Source organism: Astatotilapia calliptera, chromosome 8 (assembly GCF_964374335.1).
Source record: "Astatotilapia calliptera chromosome 8, fAstCal68.1, whole genome shotgun sequence".
Classification (NCBI taxonomy): Eukaryota; Metazoa; Chordata; class Actinopteri; order Cichliformes; family Cichlidae; genus Astatotilapia; species Astatotilapia calliptera.
The window spans coordinates 8,459,880-8,481,083 of NC_137429.1; the positions used below are offsets into that span (position 1 = coordinate 8,459,880).

The following is a 21,204-nucleotide window of genomic DNA, read 5'->3' on the forward strand; positions in this document are numbered from 1 at the left end:
TTCACAAGTTACTGTGGGTTTTGATGACGTAACGACAGTGCAGCACCGGTCATCGCTTTACGGCGGAGCGTGCTGCTGGAGGTCAGGGCATGACGATAACGCGAGATTGGTAATATCGAAGCAAAAAAGACGTAGTTTTCGCTCCAAAAATCCAGCAAGACCAACAAATACGACCTGTGTTGACGTTTCCTTTTGACAGCAGTGAATTCAGGAGCTCGTCTGATATACGTTTGTCTAATAGCTTAAGGGTTTCGACATATCTTGCTAACGTTAGCCAGTCGGCTGCTGTAGCAGCTCCCCTTCAGCCTCCTGTTTGACACTCGGAACATTTATCCAAGCATGGATAACAACTCACAAGGATCAGGGGGTGTTAAAGCAGGCCTGGGGAGTCTTTTTGGAGGGGGTGCACCTCAATACTCCAACACAGAGCTCGCAGGTGTCCCACGTAAGTGTCATGTAATCTAACTGTGATGCTAGCTGCTGTTACATTACTTCAGTGTTGCTGTACTGTCATTCAGTATCTGAAAAATCAACTCGGTCGATAATTGATCGTTTACATTACAGTGACTGGAATGAGCCCATTGTCCCCTTATCTGAACGTAGACCCACGTTTTCTGGTTCAGGTAAAGCTGAGTCTGTCTCCTTTTCTTTGCTGTGAGTGAGAATGTTTTGGATTTTTTTTCCGGGCATCACTGTTTGAATCTTGTGTTTTAGGACACAGATGAATTCATCTTACCTACAGGGGCCAATAAGACAAGAGGAAGATTTGAATTGGCTTTCTTTACCATCGGAGGCTCCTGCATGACTGGTAAGAAACTGGTACACTGACAAAACGGGTTTAATGCTGAATATGACTTGGAAATACAAATTAAAGTACTGTATAGTACAGACTAAGTACAAGTATGTTGATGTCCTTGTTTTGTCTGTCCAATTGATCTACATTTTTTTCTGTTGAGAGCGACAGCTGTGGTCAGAAGATTACATAAAGGAGGAATGATTGCACTGCATACATCTTTAGTGAAATCAAGATTTAATTTATTTTTGACAGAGTCTAAATTGCACGTAGAGGCTCAAATATAGTATACCAGCTATTATTTGGTTAGCAAGTTCCACCTGGATCAGATGCTTTTGGTTTCCATCAACAAGCTTCTGGTATAACTGTGGCTGGATATTTGATGACACTTCTTGGCAGAATTGATAGAGTTTATTTGCTGTTTCCCGCATGGACCTGGCTTTTAAGCAGAGTCTGTAACTTTGGAACATATTCATGTAACATTTACAGATATGTTCATATGGGTAACTGCAAATTTAAGACGAGCTTGAAGGTTTTTGGAGCAGGGGATCTTTCATGGTTGGCACTTTCTCAGCCCATGGTAATGTAAAACTGGCTTTTACATTGAATTTGACTTATGGACAGTGAGGCTGGTGTTTCGGTTTCCAGTTCATGGTAGGCTTGAGCCTTGGTGGTTCCTAGGTTGTTCCTGAATGTGTTAACCAATTTCCTGTCATATGAGGGTGACAGTTTTGGTCATCTTCCAGACCTTGAGCTTCAGCTATGTTTAAAAAGCAAAACAAAACAACAAAAACACAAGAGACAGACATAAAGTGTGGGCATCGAAACACAAATGCAACAAGAACACACACAGTTAATGGCATATAAATCTGTCCATGTTATTTATTAAACCCAAAGCATGATGCAGGTGGAATAGTGTGAAATAATTCTTTCACTGACTCTTTGTTGACCTGTTCTGCATCCTTGTTTGAAATGCAGGGGCGACATTTGGGGCTTTAAATGGCCTTAGAATGGGCTTGAAGGAGACCAGAGACATGGCATGGTCCAAACCACGTAACGTACAGTAAGTTTGGTTACAGAATTCAGTTTATCGAATGGTTTTACGCTTGGATTTGGGTTGCATATTGTTCAAATGTTTATCTTCCCTTCCCAGGATTCTCAACATGGTGACAAGGCAGGGCGCTTCATGGGCCAACACTCTGGGCTCTATTGGTAAAGCTTTATTGTTACTTAAAAATGATGTAGAGGTGTTACTGTAACAAGAATATCTATGAATCCCATGGTTGGAAGATCTTAGTGTTACTGATTTAAATGGATGGATGTATTTATAGGATTTTAAGTTTTCTAAATCAGTATATAATCATACTTTAATTATTTTGTTTTTCTTTATGTCACTGCAGCCTTGCTGTATAGTGCTTTTGGTGTTGCAATAGAGAAAGCCAGAGGAGCAGAAGACGATATCAACACAGTGGCTGCTGGGACATTAACGGGGATGCTCTTTAAATCCGGCGGTTGGTGTCTTTTCCTTTTTTCTGCTTCTACTTTATATCTGGCATTAATGTATATTAATGTACCTCTGTGTGTTTTTAACCTTTTAAATATTAGTTTTTACAAATAAATGATCCAAACATTAGTTTTAGCAAATATCAGGCTGTCAGCAAGCAAAATGGCATTTACCAATGTTGGTGTTCATCAGTTATTTGTCATTTATTTTGCTCTGCAGTTTGATAAAGACTGAAAATTTCTTAGGTCCTTGTTTACGAAATGGGTGACAACATAAACAAAGTAAACGCAAACATGTATGGAAATGCTCAGTTTGTTAGGTAAGCCTTGCCGGTACAGACTTGGACCCCATTTTACTTTCAGAGCTGCCTTAATTGTTCGTGGCATCGATTCAACAACGTCCTGGAGATTTTAGTCCACACTGACATGATAGTATCACACAGTTGCTGTGCATTTGTCAGCTGCACTTCCACGATGACTCACCACTTAGGTGGTCTGTTGGATGGAGATCTGGTGACTGTTGCCATTCAGCTGGCGGATTAGACAGTTGCGTTAACAAGCAGGTGAACAGGTGTACTAAATAAAAGGGCCGGTGAAGATGCTGGTTTAAGTTGTCAGTTAGCAGACGTTTAAAATCCTATTAAAATGATAGTTTGTTCAAAAGAATTTGTTAAATGTGACACATACAGTGTTCTTATTCTCTTATTTGAAAAGCTGTTAGCAGGGATTCTTTATATTAAATCAAGGCTAAATTTTGAACCACATGTCGTAATCATTAATACTGCACTGACTTTTTCATCTTATGCTGTATAAATGTTGTGTGGGCATGTTGTGACTTACAAAGGGCAGTACAGTGAATGCGCAGGCACTGAGATTATCTTTGGAAAGCACCTAAACTTTGTGTTATTAATTTACTTCATGCTGTTTGAAGTATTAGGTTTATCTTTGCCCACCTGGTACTTTGGCTAAGCTGAAGCAATTATTGTTTACTGTAATTAAAATGATTATTGTGATGCATGTTAAGCCGTATGACTCACTCTGTTTGTTTTCTCAGGTGGATTAAAGGGCGTAGCCCGTGGAGGTCTGGTCGGTTTAGCCTTGTCTGGTGCTTACGCTCTCTACAACAACTGGGACCATCTCACCGGCTCTCCTTCATCGAGGCTGTACTAAACTCCCCCACACAGCTGCTTCAACATTAGGGCCAAATATTTTGAGGACACAGCCTTTAACCACAGCGCTAAAAGACATTAGACTCTGGTCAAATGCTTTTTCTTTTTTTTTTCTTTTTTGTTTGATTTTTTGGGTTTTTTCATGGTGCGAATTGGTCGCAGTTCACTGGTTTCCCATCATAGCTGTTTTCCAGGAGCATTCTGGGAACTATGAGATGTGTCTTGGAAAAGTTTTGAACTGAATTAAAATGAAATCCAGACGTAGACCATCCAGTGACAGTTCTCCTTTCATTTATGTTGATTCTCTGAGGTGTTCCTGTCACTGATCTGATCAGTAATGAGAGCACTCTGTGAGGATGCGGTATAAAAATATGACTTTTTGTGATGATTGTTAATGTTACGCTAGATTTTAAACACCCATGATATTTGAGTTCAGTGAGTCAATTTGTAAGATGACCTCCAACATCTGTCGTGTTGTTTAGCCCTTGAATAACAACAGATTCATGTTCTGATTCATGTTGGACTGAAAGACTCTTCTGTAATAGAAGAACAGCTCAGACCTGCAGTCAGAGGGAAGCCTTGGGGTCAGTTTACTCTTCTATTTATTGAAACGTATTGGCTTCTGGCCCACTGTGGAAGAAGAAATCTCTGTAAACTGTACCTTGAAGTGCATGCTGTTAATGTGTCCATCAAACCCACTGTATTATAGATTAAAATAAAAAACAAAAACAAAGGAGCGGTTCAGAGCTTTTGCTTTTAACCAATTTTATTGCATAAATGAGATTGGATGTAAAAGGTGGTGAGCAGTGTGTACTATGCAGTGCTTCACCAGAGTATAAGTATATACTGTAAGAAGATGACAACACATTCAGAACATGAATTAACATCATGGAGTGGAAAGAACTGGCTGTGAGACTGTCTGTAGACGTCGGACATTTAACGGCAGAGCTTATGCTTGCTGCGAGCGCTCAGTGCAGGAAGAAGTCCCTGATGCGCGTTGCCTCGATCCAGGGGATGTAGGCGACGGTGCGGGTGAAGACGCTGGGTTTGTTCTCCACAGTGCAACCGATGGGGCCGAAACTCACCACGCCATGCACCTCCCAGCGGTCCCGGTCCAGCTGGCACAGCAGAGGACCGCCAGAGTCACCCTGAGAAAGGAGGATGGAGACAGGTGTTGGAAGATGAGATGAGAATTGAGTCTGGTGGATGAAATTTGACTTCAGGATAGTTAAAAGTGTAGTCCTACCTGGCATGCAGCTGGTGGTTCCTCGGTGTCTCTGAACCCGGCGCAGATCATGGAGTCTCGGACGCGGTCTCCCCAGAATTTCTTCTGCCGACAGGTTTTGAAATCAATGATTGGTAGGCGGGCTTGATTCAGAGCTTCTGCCAGAGACACGTTCTCCTTCCCACCTGAAAAATGACATGATTTAAGAAATTATATCTCTTAACGTCTTTCTGCTCTTCTTGACTTTTTAACTGTGTTTACATTATATCAATGGACATTTTCTTCGGTGGATGAATACTTCTGACATCCCTTAAAGCACCAGCTGGAATCTGAGATAGAAGGCTAAAAATATTTAGCTTATTATACCAAACATGATCGTTCTTTAAAAAGGTGTTGCTGTTCCTCTACCACTAACCCTCTACCAATAACCCTAGACCCTAGAAATTTTCCTAAAAAAATGCATTAAGTTGCTTTTAAGATTTAAGCTCAAAGTTCTGTCATTGCACAGCATCTCAGTACCTTTCTGCACTACTCACCCCGGGTGTCTCCCCAGCCGGTCACCCAGCAGTAGTGTCCTGGTTTGAGGCTGGTCTGCTTGCGCGGCAGGCAGGCGTAGCGGATGAAGTTTGAGGGGACGATATCTGTGGCAGACTTAACCAGGGCAATGTCGTAGTCCAGCTCGCTGTGAGTGGGATAGCGGAAGTTCTCGTGCCGGTAGATCCTCTTCACCGGGATAATCCTCTCTGCAGTCTCTGAACGCTTCAGCTGGTGCTTCCCCAGGACAATCCTCCAGCTCCCAGCATCCTCAGCTTTACCCCTGATAGACGAAAAACACGTGTAGTTTTTGTGTAGTTGTTGAATTGGTATAAGCATGAAATTATAAGTGTACTAAATGTTTTCTTACTTTTGGAAGCAGTGAGCAGCAGTAAGGACCCAGGTCTTGTGGATGAGAGTGCCTCCACAGACATGAATGTACTGTTTACTTCCTCTAGGCCGAACCTGTGAGAAACAACCAGCTCAAAAAACGTGGCTTCTTACTGCTCAGATACTGAAATTAACCGGCTTTCCTTATTTTTTTTAAAAAAAAAGAGCCTAGTCATACATATTTCTCTCATCACTAATAAATGTAAATTTTAAATACTACGTTCTGCAAAGAAGTTCCAGAGCAAATAAACTGAATATCACATAGAGGAACTCATCAGTTTCCCTTGTGAGCAGCAATTGGCTACAGTAAAGAGGAGAGTCTCCAAATTCCGAGTGGGCGACCATCTGTCTCGCCTGGTTGGGGTGTGAATCAGAAACAAAACTGCATCTGCTGATCAAGTAAATTTGTTTGTGATTTTTCCTCCTTGTGTGGTGGTCCAAAACCTGAGTGGAAATTAGAGTCCAAAAATTATGTAGTTCTGGGTGGAAGGCATGTGCTGGGTAATTGGCTAAATGTTCAGGTCATCTATGACTTTTGACTGTTTTCGGCCAATTTGGCAGATTAATATTACTTGAGATGACAATAAAAGTGAAGACTGTGTGCTTTAAAGGCTTTTCATGGTCACTTCTGAATAAACCAGTGATTCTCAGAAGCTCCTAAAATTCCCATCCCTAAACCACAATTGAATTCTCCTTAAGAATACAGATAGGTTAGACATATCACTTAAAATGATAATGAAAATAATGATTAGTTACAGTCTAGAACTGATATGACCTTTTTAGGTCAATGTAAGACCTCCAGATTCTTTGAATACTGAGCCACGTCAAAGAGGTTTACCTGCAAAGAAACCTGCCAGGGCCAAGAGTGAGGCCTGGCCTCATTCCCAGACACAATCCTTTCAGCCATGTTGGGCTTGAAGTGGGCCATACCACAATCCTTAGGCCAGTCTAAAAAGAGAAAGGCAGAAAATATGAGCACCAAATATTTTGTTTTCCTCATATATTTAGAAGTGTTTTCAAGTCCTCACCCAGGTGAAGGATTTTATGCTGTGGCTGTTGTTCAGAGGTGAGTGTGTATGCAGCTGCAGGCAGGGACGCCTTGCTCAACAGCAGCGGCAGCAACAGAGACAGCAGCAGAAGCAGAGGAGGTCCTGGTACAGCCATCGTCTTCCAGAGAATCACCGGCCGGCCTGCGTTCCACGCTTTTTATACCAAGCACATGCAGATGTACATAAACAGGTACACACACACGCAAAAACAACACACCTCCAGGGACAATGAGCCGTGTCACAACAAAGGCTGAGCGCTGGATAGTTCTCCTCTAGCTTTGGAGTTTCCACTGTAAATGAAAAACAGGGGATTTTGGGGAGTCCCATCAGCACTTTCACACACATATAGTTTGCTCACATGACACTAATTTGCATGCAAGACAAAGACAACATAGTACTGTATGCAAACAAACATCACATCATGTCACGTGACTTAAAGCAGTGACATAGTGACCTGAAAATGACCTTTATCTCTGCATGTGGACTATTTAGATAAACTGGTATTCCAAATAACCAGTGTAGTTCTCACTGTGTAAAGATGACCCAGAAGAAAACATGTTTTTACCTTGAGCTCCTATGATTAGTAGTGTCCCTCGAAACTGGCAGTGGGGAAATAAAAACTGGGGTGGATTCTAGAGGACAAAATACAACACCCAGTGTATAAATGACTCATATAAACTCAAACAAACTTTTACTCTGGTCAGCTAGAACACGTAACAGATCTCACGCTGTCAACATCATTGTGAAGAGATGTCAAATATTTCAGTTGTTCTCATTTTTAGGTTTTTAGATTTTCAGGTTTTCTTACACATACAAATTTTCAATAAGATTAAATTCATTTCTCATTACTTACAGAAATACATAAAAAATAAACCCATAGCTTTTGGCTAGACTGGCATAATATTTTGTGTGAACATAAATTTTTCGCAGAGGATGATTCCTACGTCAACTTCCCGATCATAATGTCCACAATCAGGTCAAAATTCCACTGCTTTACATTTAAATATCTGTTGAACTAATGATAGCATTATCAATAATTTTAATAGTTTTGCAAACCTCTCTTTTTACAGGAAGAAACCTCCATCAGAACCAGGTCTGAGAGTTGCAGCCATCTACCATGATGGTTTGGAGGCGTCACCATCTGGTTGGAAAGCAGTTTGAGCTCCTATATTGAGGTCTTCTCTGGTGGCTGAGAGGGTTGCTTTCCTATTCATTTGTGAATGGACCTTGACTGTTATTTGCACTTGTGTGCCAAATCACACTTCCAGCCTCACAGAGCTGCTAGGTTTATTTTTGAATTGTCACTCACCTCGTGGGTATTTTGGTGAAGGACGTTAAAAGCCACAAGTGTTTGAATACTTTACATCTTTATTAAATTTTATGAACTTTTAAATAGCACAAAATATATCAGCTTTAAAGAACCATTATTGATTCTACTACAGTCCGTTCACCCAAATATTAACAACAACGTGTTCATGTGTTTATGTCACCTAAATTAAATTCTTTTGACAGACTATTTTGTAAATTATTTATAACTTATTGGCTTATCAATTTTCATAAAAATACAAGTGACCCTCCTGCTTCTTCTACACACAAATCCAGATCTGTGAAAATATGACAACAATAACTGCAGTAGAAGCCACTAGTGAGCTGAGCCTTTTTACCCTTGGTGAATGAGAGAGAATGTGCCTGCTCATCTGAATGGCAATGCCTGAATGGCCAAAACTCACAACTGTGGTTCACCAAGTTTACATACAGTTGAACGTTGTGTGTGTGTTTTCCCCCTGCAGTGAACGAGTTGAGTGAGGTGATGTGTTGCTTCAAAAGTTCAAACAACAAAGTAGCCAAACAATTACACATTTTAGAAAAGAGACCAAAATTATAAAATGTGTATTTCTGAAACATTTTCATTTTATTATTTTGTTGTTGTTGCTGTTGTTGAAGATTTTTGTAATAGGTTTTGAAGGACTCAGACCTTTACTCCAGGTAGCACTTTTTAAATAAAAAACCCATTTACAAACACATTCGTGCATTCATAGTTTTAACACAAACGCGCAAAAGTACATTTTTAAGGGATTCGTGCTTAATAACATAAAACACATATTTGTGCAGAGAGCTAACTTAGCTACTGTGTATATTCCTTTGTTGTGTTTATTAAAGTCATAATGTGCAGAGTGGTTGGTAACCAGCAACCTGCCCAGTACATAACAATTATTTGCAGTGAAATGTCAATGTATGTATTTATTTTGCTTGAACTAAACAAACTAAGCAAAAAGAGTTGGGCAATAGTTCGACTGGCCCCCAACTCCAATGTGTGTAGGAACATCAATCCATCCATCAATCTCTTTTCTGATCTGGTTATTACACTAGGGCTCAGTGAGGCTAGAGCCCTGGACAGTTACGAAACCTTCAAAGGGCTAACAGGCTGTTTTTACACATGTACTTTTGACTTTACCCACAGCGGTGCATTTGAAAATACAAATGGCCAAGTGGATCAGACATTAACTGGTCTTATGGTAGCACGCCAATTCTCTTGTACAAAGTCAAAGTAATGTCAGATTGTAGCGGTGTGAGAATAATAATGCATTCACTGCCAACCAGTGGACAACGTGTGTACTGCCTTGCTAAAGGCTACATCAAGGAAACTCCCTGACCTAAACAACAGAGTTTTTCCAGTAGTACGAGTATGTCTGAAGGAGAGTGTGGAAAATATCTCGACTTGGGTCTCACAGATGTCTGAGGCTGTGAATTCGATAAGACACATAAAAAATATTTAGATTCAATTTAGAATGACGAATGAACCCAAAAAGCATGTCTTTGCACATAGAAAACTCTTACCCTTCACTTCTTATCCTTATGTCCATTGTGTTGCTCATTTGTAGTAATCACTCACAAACCAAAGAATTTCAGCAATGGACACCAATATTTTATTGTACATCTACAGGAACAAGTTTTAGTGATGACTGTTGACTTTTATGAAAAGTTTAGCAGAGTTACATCTATCTTCAACTAAACAGTGAATACCAGTGAGAGAGGAAAACATTACTAATGTTGCACCTGTTGAAAGATGTACCTAATAACAGAAAACATGCTGACAGAAAGTCTAGAATAGAGCTGAACAGAACTCTGAAACTCTTTCAGCTTCAATCCAAGGTTATGAATATTGTGCAACCTGAGGATTTAATTAGTTATCATAGATTTAATTTAGCCAGCTATATTAGTCATCTGCCTTTGTGGAGGCTCCACACCATCTTGGCCTCCTCAGTGACCTTAACACACTCTTCTTCCGGCTGTGTCCATTCCCAGATGAGGGGGACTTAGAATGGTGGCTGCCTTCCTCTCCACAAATCTCTTGCTCATCTTCTTTTGCTTTGTCATCTTCTGCTGTACTCTTTTTCTGTGAAGCTTCTTCTATTTCTATCTTATTTCCCCCTCCTTCCTGCTCTTCTTCTCTACCCTGTTCTGCTTCTGCTGTTCCTTCATTCTTAGGGGACACAGTGATATCAAGGTTTTGAGGAGGTTTAGGTGCTTTCTTCTTCTTTGAGGAACGTCTTGGCGGTTCTGGGCTGTTCTTGCTTTCCAGATGTTTTAGTATGGCTGTGTTCAACTCTTCAGGGTCCACAGATGCCCCATGAACATCCCATGTCATACCATCCTCATCCCATTGCACCTGCTTCATACTGCTCCTCCTTCTACCTAGCTCATCCCTATCCTCTGCCTGAATCTTCAGACACGGCCTCCTGCTCTCCAGATCATGTGAAGAAACAGAGGTAACTTCCAATGCAGGGTCTTCAACTTGTTTTTCCTCCTCCTCTGCACTGCTAACTGGGAACATGCTGGAAGATGCTGATACTAGATTGGAGTTAGACCCTGCTGAAGACTTCAGGTTCAGTCTGGATCCAGGTGGCGAGCCCAAGATAGAATGGGACCCCATGTTGGATGTGGAAATGTTCCTCTTGAGGTCCCACCATGAGCCAACAGGAGAGACCGTCTGCACAGCTGCATCTGCCATTTCTGGCCGTGACACTGGTGGAGCTTCTTGCCTGAACAGCTCTACCTTCATTGCCCTTTCAGTGCCCTCTCTGGCATTTAAGCAGCACCTGCAAGTGTCACCCAACCGTGAGTCACTCAGGGAAGAGACAAGTGGTGACCCCCAACCTCGACCTGTTGCACAGATTTGCTCTGGCTGCCACGGCAGCTCAAGATAGCAGACAGATGGTCCTGTTTTTGACTGCTGCTTTGGAGAATCAGGTGTCAGGTAGCTAAGCATTTGCACAGGGCTTCTTGCTTCTTCACCCTCCAGTATTCCTGTAGGGCTGGACAGCAGTTCTATCACGTCATCAACAGGGCATTCGGGATTTGAAGACACTCCTGCTTCATCTAAACTAACAGAGGACAGGATTGGGGAAGGGAACTGAAATGAAAGGGAATTATTCTCCAAGAAGCCTTCATCTTCTGTGCTGGTGAGCTGGAGTGTTTCAGGAGAGTGGGACTGAAAGCTTGAAGAGTTGTCAATCTTTGGGGATGAGAATGCAGGTGAAAGTTCTAGTAAATCTTCCTGCTGCAGTGAGTTCAGTGGAAGTGGTGAAGAAGAAGTCTGTACAGGTGGTAAAGTAGGCGTGTTGAGCGGGGAGATGAACGGTGAGGGTGTGGTTTCTGGAGAGGTCAGTTTGGACATCGGAGAATCTGGTGCTGCAGAACAAGTGGCTTCATGGATGAGACTGGAGGGGCGTGACACGACTGTGTCTGGAGTGCTGCTGCGGCTATGTGTGCTACCACTACACCCACTCCATCGCTGCATGTTGGAAACCCAATGCTCGCTGAGAGCAGGAGAGCTATTGATGTTAACATTATTGGTTGTGGATGCTAACTGGTGGCTGTTGGTGGTGTTGACATGTTGCCACATGTAAGCGTGCAGCGGCTGCAGTGTCACGGAGTTCTGCTCATAGTGGGTGTTTGTGCTTGAGCTGCGCCTCAGGTCCAGTCTGGTCCACGATGGATCACGCTTGTGTGGCGGACTTGCAGCCATTAAAACATCCATGGAGCTCTTAGAGAGGGAGAAAATCGGTGCCTGATCATCTTCATCCTCCACCTTTGGAGCTCCACTGGAGTAAGAGAGCGACTGACTGACAGAAAAGCAAGCTGGCTGGTAGCTCTCAGATGCAGGGCGCCCAGCCCTCGCCATGGTAACGGCACTAACCTGTTTGGGAAGACACACCTTTTAACATTAATTCACTGTTTTTCACTGATGCAAAAGTATTGGCCACTAAGAGGGAAGCAGCAACACTTCTATGACACAATACTGACATAGAGTATCATCACCATTGTTGGGAAGGTTATTTTTGCAACGTAATAGTTTACACATGACTAAATACCCTGTTGATTACTCAATCAAAGTCACTTTACTATATTTTGATTATTTTTCTTATAAATAGTTGAAACTACTGTCTTCCTTCTCTCACCCCAACCGGTCGCAGCAGATGGCCCCGCCCCTCCCTGAGCCTGGTTCTGCCGGAGGTTTCTTCCTGTTAAAAGGGAGTTTTTCCTTCCCACTGTCGCCAGAGTGCTTGCTCACAGGGGTCATATGATTGTTGGGTTTTTTCTCTGTATGTATTATTGTAGGGTCTACCTTACAATATAAAGCACCTTGAGGCAACTGTTGTTGTGATTTGGTGCTGTATAAATAAAGTTGAATTGAATTGAACTAGTTTTGTGTGTGTTTCTTAATCAAACATTTCAGTGTTAAATGTCAGAATTTTCAACAATAATTAACAACTCTGTGCAGTGATGTCAGGACACTTTTATGATGATTTAAACATTCAGTTAGTAAAAGTCATTGGTCATCAGTCAAAAAGCTATTTGCAGGCATAGCAGGTTGTTTGGAACAATGTGTATTATTTATGGTGTCATACTCAAATTACAGTTTAAATTCATGGATATGTAGGTTAAAATACGTAGCTTATTTTGATTCTAGTAGAGAGGTAGAAAAATTGTTCCCCAACTAACCACTCAAAAAAGTAGGTAGTGGGTGTAACTCTAGTTTTATGTGTTTAGCCCCCTTACAGGTACCAAGTTTGATACTTGTACAGCTCCATAGAGTCAAGGGAAGCTGCAGATTGTCATAATGTCACATGATACAGTTCATTATTGAAAACATCACATCTGACCACCTTACTAAAACTAAATTCAACAGTTTAGGAAATGCATGCCAAGACTTGGATGAGAAGGCCGATGCTCGCACTGAGTGCACGTATATGCTCACCCCCACACATCCGCAGGCACTCCAGATTAGCCAAATAAGATTACACAATCCAGATTATTTGGTCAACGAGACAAAGGGTAAATTGTTTGAGACAGAACTACAAAGCCTGTTTGGGACTCATTTAACAAAGACCCGAAAGAGACAAAGAATGATAACTACAGTGGATGGTGGAGTTTAGAATAAATTACAATCAACCTTTTTTAAATCTTTGATTTGTTCATGCTTTTCCTCTTTTTTTCTTCTATTCATTCATGATTCATAACTATAATGCTACTATTTCTGATAAAAAAAAAGCCTGCATTCTTATTTCATTACCTAGCTGGCTCTGTCCAGCTCTGTCCCAAACTGACCTAGTAGTATTTAGACCACAACTGACCCGATGGTACCCAGACTACCTAATCTGCACAACATAAACTCTTAGTTACCCATAATGGTTATTCACATAAACAAAACAGTATTACATAAGACAGAAAAAAACAAATAGTAAAGTCCTACCTTTAAGTTCACAAGTTATGTCCTGTTTTAGCCTCTGCCATGCCACAGAGCGGGTAGCCCTAAATGGTGTCTTTCCTTCCTCCCCTCATTCCTTCCCCTCTCTTCCTCCCTCACTTCTTAATAAGATCACCTTTGCTGTCTCTAGCATTAAAACAACCCACAGCTTCGCACTCTGTGTCTGTCTGTTGTCAATTTGCTCAAGCTTAATCTCCCTCTCTGTCTTAGCTGGACTTCATTTGAAGCTGGCATCAGTGTAAATGTGATGATTTCCTTTTGTGAATTTGAGTTCTTTGGTATGTTGACGTGCGGGGGAAACAGAGGGGGCCATTACTCTACCTTTAGCCCAGAAGATTAACGGTCATCTTATTAGCTGCCGTCCAATCTCTGAGCAGTCTGAGCGTGTGGATGAATGCGTGTGTGTAAGTGATCAGTGGGTAAGCAAGTGGCTTATTTTGATTCTGAGTTAAGGTCAGGCCAGCTGTCATGACCACCATTGTATGTGTGTGCAGACTATTGTACTAGCAAAAGAAATCATATAGATGTTTAAATTAATTATGTTCGAAAGTCAACCATTCGAGAGATATATTTTACAGAATGCGTAGAAACTTTGAGCTCCTAATGGTTACAAAGGTAAAGTCGGGTGTTTTCATTAAAATCAGTCACCTTTCTTATACCATGAATGTTGATACCACATTTTAAGGGCAGTGCAGAGGCCCCTTCCACAAGATCTTCATTTCAGGATAAAGCAATGTTCTAATCAAACTGTATATAGTGGGGTGGGATGCTGCTGATTTCAACTGAGAATGTAATCAGGCAGTTAAAGGAACACTAAGGAACTCCTCAATCCCACTGCCTTGCCTTCTGCAATGGAACCAGAATCTGGGAAAGAGAGTGACCATCCGCTTCTTGTTGGGGTGAGGTTACTGATGCAGTTAAACAACTGCTCAGTGGCAGAGCCCCTGGGGTAGATAAGGTAGATAAGGTTATCCAAGACTGGCGTGGTGGTTCCCATCTTTAAGATGTCTGCCCCCCCCCGGCAAAGTCTGAGGCAGGGTGCTGGAGAAGAGTTGAATAGTTATTGGTAAATGAACTGGTTCTTATATAGTGCTTTTCTACTTTACTTGAGCACTCAAAGCACTTTATACTTTGAGTATGAAGTGCTTTTTCTGCATAAATGCACAAGTGCTTTCTATCTGACATTCACACACATTCATACTTTGAATGATAGCATTTCACTACATATCGTACTGTGTATGACTGTGTACGTGACAAATAAAATTTGAATTTGATAATCGGTTAGTATCTAGCCCAAGGGTATTTGGCATGCAGACTCACCAACCAGCCTTTTGATTAGTAGATGGTCTGCTCTACCTCCTGAGCTACAGTCACTCTGAAATGAATCCCTGGTTCACCAGTTGAACCTCAGATTCAGGAGGAACAATGTGGTTTTTGTCCTGGTGCTGGAACATTGGACCATCTTTTTATCCCCTTGAGAATACTTAAGGGCACCTGGGAGTCACATACTGATTGTTTGATTTAAACTCAACTGTAGAGGTGTACGGAGAAATCACAAAAATCCTGCCATTATCCAAAATCTCATGGACCTTACTGTTGCTACTCTTATATTAGCTATGAGGTACTACAGAGCCCCCAGTGACACTAGGTTGGATAATTCTTTGAATAAAACAAGTTCCCTCAGATTCAAAGTCTAATAAAGGATCAAAAGAACAGAAGACATAGTCTTGTTTTAAGATGTGATGCAGCAGAGTCACTTCAGCACTTAAGTAAGAGAGACACAAACAAGAGAAATGCAGCTGAGACCAAAATATCCTGACTTATTCTAAGAATAATTTACCACAACACAGCTAACAGCTTGATGACATTAACAGGGTTTTTTTTTCGTGACGTTTTTTAAGGACACTCTTCCAGATCTGTAATTTTGCATGACTGGGTGCTTGTCATGGTTGGGAAACTGACCTTCATGTGTAAAACTGAAGCAATGGCTCACTAAGGAAGTTAATGAATGCCAGTAGTTGCCAGTCTCTAAGCTGGATCACAAAAGACTGTCAGTTCTGACAATGAACAAGAACAAAAATAAATCCTTAAAACCAGAAAGCACCATCAAACCCAACGAAAAAATGTCTCTCTGCAAGGAAAAAATGAGACAAAACCATTTATTAAATGTTTCATCTTTTAATTTATGCAAAGCAAACAATTAACAAATAAATTCCACTCTAAAGCTCAAGTTAGTTTCTGGTTGTTTAGTGAATTAATTTAACTTAGAATTAATTTGAGGCTCCACTGGAGCCCAACGGCAAATTTTTGCCCGGTGGGTCCTCAGGAGATTAATCCGGCCATGCATATAACAGCATGGGAACCAGCCAGATGTGTCGCACCCTCACAGCTCTGCGGAGTCACAAACGGTAACCTCTCACATTAACAATGAATGCTAAGCAGTAGCTTCATTCCTGGTGAGTCTGTCTGAGTCAAAGCTGACAAGGAAAGAAAAGTTATTCACGTGTTGGAGCTGACCTCTTCATGGCTGGTGAGCAGGAATCTAGATTAAACCTACTGCCTGTGATACACCTGTATTACACCCTATCGTTCCTCCTCTTTGTGTTTTGTTCAGATCACATGTTACAGCTTGCTGTTGGTCTGTCTGTGGGTGTCCTGTTGCTGTTGCTGCTGCTGCTGCTGATTCTGATAGTGTGCTACCTAAGGAGGAGGAAAAAAGAGCAGATGCAGTATGAAGAGCTGCTCTCTGCAGTGCCTTCAGTCCCGCCATGCTCTGCTCCAGTGATCCTGGTGTCTCAGGGCTCCTGGGCCACGTTAGTGAGCATTTTACATAAAATATCTACATACGGGCTCTTGAAGCATTAATTTATTAATTAAAAAAATATTACATATTAATAAGACTCAGAGGCTTTCCGCTTTATCACACGGTCCTCATCAGTGATTGCAGGTGGTTCCCAGTATTACACTATGGCTCATATTGGTTTGTCCTTGTGAATCTGTGTGGTCCTGGAGATACCTCCTGTAGCAGGAATCACTAAGGCAGATTTGAGTTCTTCAGCAGGTGTTTGCCAGCACACTAACACTAAAACTCAGTGACAAAACTATAACAATTTGGGTTGTGATTGGGCCCATGAGTACTGAGAAAATATCAATCTTTATAGACTAAAGATTAAAAATGTATTTCACGACATAAAGCCAGCATATCTTCTATTGGCTAGTATATGTTTAAGTCTTTATCTGTTAGATCTTGTTTCTAGTTTTTAACAGATGTTGTTTAATAGCCTATATTTCCCTTTTTTTCCAAGATTTTTTGTGTGAGAACGAGAGCGTCTATTATTTTCAGTTTGTGAGGAATTTAGTCAGACTTTTACTGACATCTCTGACCACTGACAGCTATTTGCTAAAGGCAGTTGCAGCACCACTCAACACTCATTTAATATTATTTGTCTCTATGTGTGGAAGGCCCCGTGAGATCGCTTTCACTCTACCTCCTCGCTTCATCACACAAAACCATGGAGATCGGAAAAATAACGAGCAGGACAAGAAAGAGGAGGAGGATCCCCAGCGGGACGTACTGGCTCATCGTGGGTCGCTCTCAGTGAGGAGTAGGTCATTGCTTCTTTTTATATGACAGCGTATCAAGACAGTTAGAGCCACTTTGTTGGTGCTGGTTTTATGCTTGTGGAAACATAAGAGGATAATAAGAGCATTCACCTACGATCACCTGAAGAAGATATTATTGTTGTTAAGACGTTTCAGTCTGGACAGATGTGGCGCTTTGGGGGGGACCAGCTCACCTACACTCCTTCAAACCAACAGGGCCAGTCCTGGGCCTGACAATTACACCAAAGTATCACATAGCTTTCATTAAGTTGAAGAAAAACTGTGATATTTTGCTGTTTCCTTCAGGCTGGTACCCAGTGGGGACGGTTTTGGCTGGTCTCTACTCTGTACCTCCTCTAAATGAGGTGGTGGCCCCCCCTCCCGGCATGGTCTCCCGCCTCTGCTTCTCCGTGGAGTATCGACACAGCAGCGAACAGCTCATGGTCTTCTTGCTCCGCCTCAGCAACCTCCCTCCACGTTTCCATGGCAACGTCACGATGGTGGAGCTCAGACTTCTCCCTGATGACAGGCGGCCCCGTCAAGCCAAGGCCCGGGGCACGGGTCCAGACCCCGAGTTCACCGACTGCTTCATTTTCCAGGTGAGGGCAGAAAAGTTTCCAGAAGTTCACATCTAGAAGTTAGAGACAAAAGAGAAGACAAAAATGATTTCCTTAACTTTTATTTAAAGCTGATATCATTTATGTTTTTATAATGTTTTGACTGGAGATGTGAAAGGGGACAAATACTGCTACCCAGGTCCCGAGTAATACACCCACTGAGAGAGAGGAAGAAGAGATGGAGGGTCAGATGGGCACAGAGATTTTTCTAATTTTTAGTATAATGATCATAAAATGGCAGCACGGTGGCACGGTGGTTAGCACTGTTGCCGCACAGCAAGAAGGTCCTGAGTTCAATTCCAACATCAGGCCGGGGTCTTTCTGTGTGGAGTTTGCATGTTCTCCCCGTGTTTGCGTGGGTTCCCTCCGGGTACTCCGGCTTCCTCCCACCGTCCAAAGACATGCAGCTTGTGGGGATAGGTTAATTGGATAATCCAAATTGTCACTAGGTGTGAATGTGTGAATGAATGTGAGTGCGAATGGTTGTTTGTCCCTGTGTGTTGGCCCTGCGACAGACTGGCGACCTGTCCAGGGTGTACCCCGCCTCTCGCCCTATGACAGCTGGGATAGGCTCCAGCGCCCCCCGCGACCCTGAAAAAGGATAAGCGGAAGCGAATGGATGGATGGATGGATGATCATAAAATGCTTGAAGGATATCATTCTCTGAAAGTTTAAAGGGAGCGTTGGGAGTTAGGAGCAACAAAACTGAATGCAGTCTGTGCAATTTCACACTTGACTTCAGAATCATGGGTGAAGGTCTAATTTCTGTATTGGCAACAGTATTGTTCCCATTCTGCAGTGATTAAATACTAAGAACAACAATTTATCAGAGTTCATTCAGTACACAGAGAAAGACTGACTGAGGTCATAGCTCAGATAAATATTGTGGATATATGAAATCTGCTTTTTGATGTTGAGGAATGAGTACAATGGCTCCACAGGTGTCAGCGTTGCGTGTGCTTCACAGCACCCTGAGTGTGTGTGTGCTGAGTGTGGAGCAGGATGGTAAACGCCATGTGGTGGGTAGGGTGCTGTTTTCTCTGGAGGGGGAGTTCGGTCAGGCTGGCAGGGTGCTCTGGAGAGACCTTGAGACTGAGGAAGACCCACAGGTACACACCAAACAACCACACACACACACACACACACACACACACACACACACACACACACACACACACACACACACACCGTACTGCACATGAGTGCAAAGCTAAAAGTTCATGATTGCTGTGCTTGTCAGTGTTCAGAGCTGGGGGATGTGCAGATATCTCTCAGCTACAGTACGTCCCTGCAGCGCCTTTCAGTGGTGGTTTTGAGGGCTCGAGGCATACAGCTGCTCACAGACGCAGGTACGAGATGATTTATGGTTGTGGATGGAGCTTGTGTGGAGTACACAAATCCACTGTTTATCTACAAAAGAAAGAAAGTATGAGATAAATCTGGTTATGACCAAAGGAATGTCCGGTAATACAGCACCTGTGTGTGTTTCTAAGGTGTGTGTGTCCAGGTGAGCTTACAAAAGCACACTCAGGTGGTGAAGATGAAGCGCAGCTGTGTGGTGAAAGGTGAAAATGACCCCTACTTCAACTTCAGGTCGACCTTTAAACTGCGACCTCAGCACCTGGACGAGGCCTGCGTGAGGTTTGAGCTGCAGCAGCCGAGCAGCGTCCGCTCAGGTGACTGTTGGATGGGCTGAACTTCAGATCTAAACTTTGTTTGGAGATTAATGGAAATGATCAATGTGTCAGTGTTTCATAAGATAGGCATTAAAAGCTTTTCATCAAACACTCATCTTTGTCATTTTAAAATTTTAATTTCTGACATATAACTTCTGACAATAACAATAAGACCTCACCTACCTGACATTTAAAGAATGTCGAGTGTTTTAGGGCTTCTTTTAAAGAAGTAAAATGTTAGAAAAGCTCCAAGTATACTGAAAAGCATGTTTCTTGTTTATAGTTATATTATTTATATTTATTGAGTTTTTTGAGTTGTTTATTAGTAAAGGTATAATCATATTTAATAAAATGTTATCAGTCTGGAGAGTCCAAGGTTAGGCATTACTGTTAATTTGTCTTTAATGCTTTAAGGGTTTTTACAAACTGTCCATTGGAAATAAAGGTTCTTATTCAAAGTTTATGTGTAACAGAAAAAAACTTATTTTTTCCCTTTTTAAAAATGTTTCCTCTTAGGAATTTATTATTAAAAAAATAAGTAAAAAACAGCATCTTCAGAAGATAACATTTCTCACTGGTTCTGTTTCTTTTCCTCTCAGAACCTCCGACCCCTCTGGGGGTGGTGGTGTTGGGTCCCTTCATGTACTCCAGGGGTCCTCAGCTGCAGCACTGGATAGACATGGTCAACACGGCACAGGAGCCCGTCACACTGTGGCACGGACTGCGCAGACCCACCTAACGCTAAAAGCATCCTCATATGAGTAGATATCAAAAATGAAATAAAATAAGTATGAATCAATCATCTACCATCTGTTAAGAAAAATTTCTACAGGAAACTCTGGAATACATCAAAGGAAAAAAGCTGAGAAAAGCTCATTGTTTAGTTTTTTGACCTGTAGCTTTACTCTCTTCGTTCACTGCTCTCAAAGTGTTGTTTTCAGCTGCTGCTGTGCAACATTTAGCAAATGTATTTTCAGGTGTCATCTTCTGTAGCTGATATTGAACAAATCAGAACTAAAAAAAATGGACTTAAATTCATCAGATCAGCACGAAGTTGAGTTTTTGCTGCCCCCAAATGGTGAAAAATAAATAAATAAATACATAAATAAATATTTGGGCTCCTACAAGTTTCAGTAACATTTTTTGTGCAATTCTCTGAAGATTCATGTATTACTTTAAAACAAAGGAATATGAATTCTAATGTGAGAAACTATGTAACATAACAATTAGATGATAGGGTTTAATAAAAATGCTGTAATAAGACTCAGATTTTAATATAGATCATCTTAAAGCCAGTGTAGGAAAGTCTTATTTGGCTTGTAAGCATTTCAAATGTAGAGATATTTTCAGTCTAAACCACCAACATAAGAGCAGCCAAACACAAAATATAGACTTTGATATAAACATTCTCATGTTCCTGCTTATTATTCGTCTTTCAACCTCTATGATTTATCCTCAGATCTTTCCGAGTGAACTCCAGAGTGCAAAATTACATTATATTATACTATATTATATCTTAAAATGACTAGTTATTACAAATTGTAATTATTATAATTATTATTTTTATTACAAAAAATCTTACAAATAAGTGGATGGGATAGTCACTTTTTCTTTTTTTTCTCTTTTCTTTAGAAAAACAGAAAAAACTTTTATAATCTTTACGGTACTGTGCAAAAGTCTTGAGCCACTCATCCTTTCTTTGTGTTTTACAAAGAAAATGGGAAATAGGTTCAGCAAGTTATTAAAATATGTGCAAACATAGATGAAAATGCTGTAATTTGAAAATTCTAACTAAAGTCAAAATTTGGTATGACTGCCTTTATTCTTCTACACAGCCTGAAATCTCTCAGGTATCTTCCTTGTAATTTATCTC

The 21,204-nt window shown here is 41.4% G+C and overlaps 4 protein-coding genes across 4 annotated transcripts; 2 read left to right on the top strand and 2 right to left on the bottom strand.

Moving 5' to 3' along the window:
• The first annotated feature begins 36 nt into the window (after nt 1-36).
• Nucleotides 37-4,198, top strand: timm23a (translocase of inner mitochondrial membrane 23 homolog a (yeast)). The gene is made up of 7 exons (XM_026178275.2): nt 37-445; nt 565-623; nt 715-808; nt 1,772-1,856; nt 1,947-2,005; nt 2,194-2,304; nt 3,351-4,198. The coding sequence occupies exons 1-7, from the start codon at nt 340-342 to the stop codon at nt 3,464-3,466; spliced, it is 630 nt and encodes a 209-aa protein (XP_026034060.1). The 5' UTR covers nt 37-339; the 3' UTR covers nt 3,467-4,198.
• A 15-nt stretch (nt 4,199-4,213) lies between these two features.
• Nucleotides 4,214-7,881, bottom strand: LOC113028199 (elastase-1). Its single transcript, XM_026178274.2, has 8 exons — nt 7,720-7,881; nt 7,229-7,295; nt 6,643-6,953; nt 6,453-6,562; nt 5,595-5,689; nt 5,227-5,507; nt 4,712-4,875; nt 4,214-4,613 (listed from the first exon to the last, which is right to left on the bottom strand). Exons 3-8 carry the CDS (start codon nt 6,776-6,778, stop codon nt 4,434-4,436), a joined length of 966 nt encoding a protein of 321 aa, XP_026034059.1. The 5' UTR covers nt 6,779-6,953; nt 7,229-7,295; nt 7,720-7,881; the 3' UTR covers nt 4,214-4,433.
• Nucleotides 7,882-9,567: 1,686 nt separating this feature from the next.
• On the bottom strand, nt 9,568-13,561 carry LOC113027847 (uncharacterized). Its single transcript, XM_026177671.2, has 2 exons — nt 13,421-13,561; nt 9,568-11,863 (listed from the first exon to the last, which is right to left on the bottom strand). The coding sequence occupies exon 2, from the start codon at nt 11,846-11,848 to the stop codon at nt 9,881-9,883; it is 1,968 nt and encodes a 655-aa protein (XP_026033456.2). The 5' UTR covers nt 11,849-11,863; nt 13,421-13,561; the 3' UTR covers nt 9,568-9,880.
• Nucleotides 13,562-15,803: 2,242 nt separating this feature from the next.
• On the top strand, nt 15,804-20,441 carry syt15 (synaptotagmin XV). The gene is made up of 8 exons (XM_026177497.2): nt 15,804-15,965; nt 16,050-16,248; nt 16,898-17,040; nt 17,345-17,637; nt 18,597-18,764; nt 18,896-19,004; nt 19,149-19,331; nt 19,931-20,441. Exons 1-8 carry the CDS (start codon nt 15,959-15,961, stop codon nt 20,068-20,070), a joined length of 1,242 nt encoding a protein of 413 aa, XP_026033282.2. The 5' UTR covers nt 15,804-15,958; the 3' UTR covers nt 20,071-20,441.
• Nucleotides 20,442-21,204: the final 763 nt, after the last annotated feature.

What these genes read in the sequence shown, in the direction of transcription:
- LOC113027847 (XM_026177671.2), bottom strand. Translation starts at nt 11,848, where the DNA reads ATGGCGAGGGCTGGGCGCCCTGCATCTGAGAGCTACCAGCCAGCTTGC.
- LOC113028199 (XM_026178274.2), bottom strand. Translation starts at nt 6,778, where the DNA reads ATGGCTGTACCAGGACCTCCTCTGCTTCTGCTGCTGTCTCTGTTGCTG. An exon ending in CGGCTGGGGAGACACCCGGG is followed by an intron (nt 4,876 to 5,226) that starts GTGAGTAGTGCA and finishes GTCATTTTTCAG; the next exon opens with GTGGGAAGGAGAACGTGTCT. An exon ending in AACCACCAGCTGCATGCCAG is followed by an intron (nt 4,614 to 4,711) that starts GTAGGACTACAC and finishes CTCCTTTCTCAG; the next exon opens with GGTGACTCTGGCGGTCCTCT.
- syt15 (XM_026177497.2), top strand. An exon ending in ACAGCTGCTCACAGACGCAG is followed by an intron (nt 19,005 to 19,148) that starts GTACGAGATGAT and finishes TGTGTTTCTAAG; the next exon opens with GTGTGTGTGTCCAGGTGAGC. An exon ending in GCCGAGCAGCGTCCGCTCAG is followed by an intron (nt 19,332 to 19,930) that starts GTGACTGTTGGA and finishes TTTTCCTCTCAG; the next exon opens with AACCTCCGACCCCTCTGGGG.
- timm23a (XM_026178275.2), top strand. Translation starts at nt 340, where the DNA reads ATGGATAACAACTCACAAGGATCAGGGGGTGTTAAAGCAGGCCTGGGG. An exon ending in ACCCACGTTTTCTGGTTCAG is followed by an intron (nt 624 to 714) that starts GTAAAGCTGAGT and finishes CTTGTGTTTTAG; the next exon opens with GACACAGATGAATTCATCTT. An exon ending in GATGCTCTTTAAATCCGGCG is followed by an intron (nt 2,305 to 3,350) that starts GTTGGTGTCTTT and finishes TTGTTTTCTCAG; the next exon opens with GTGGATTAAAGGGCGTAGCC.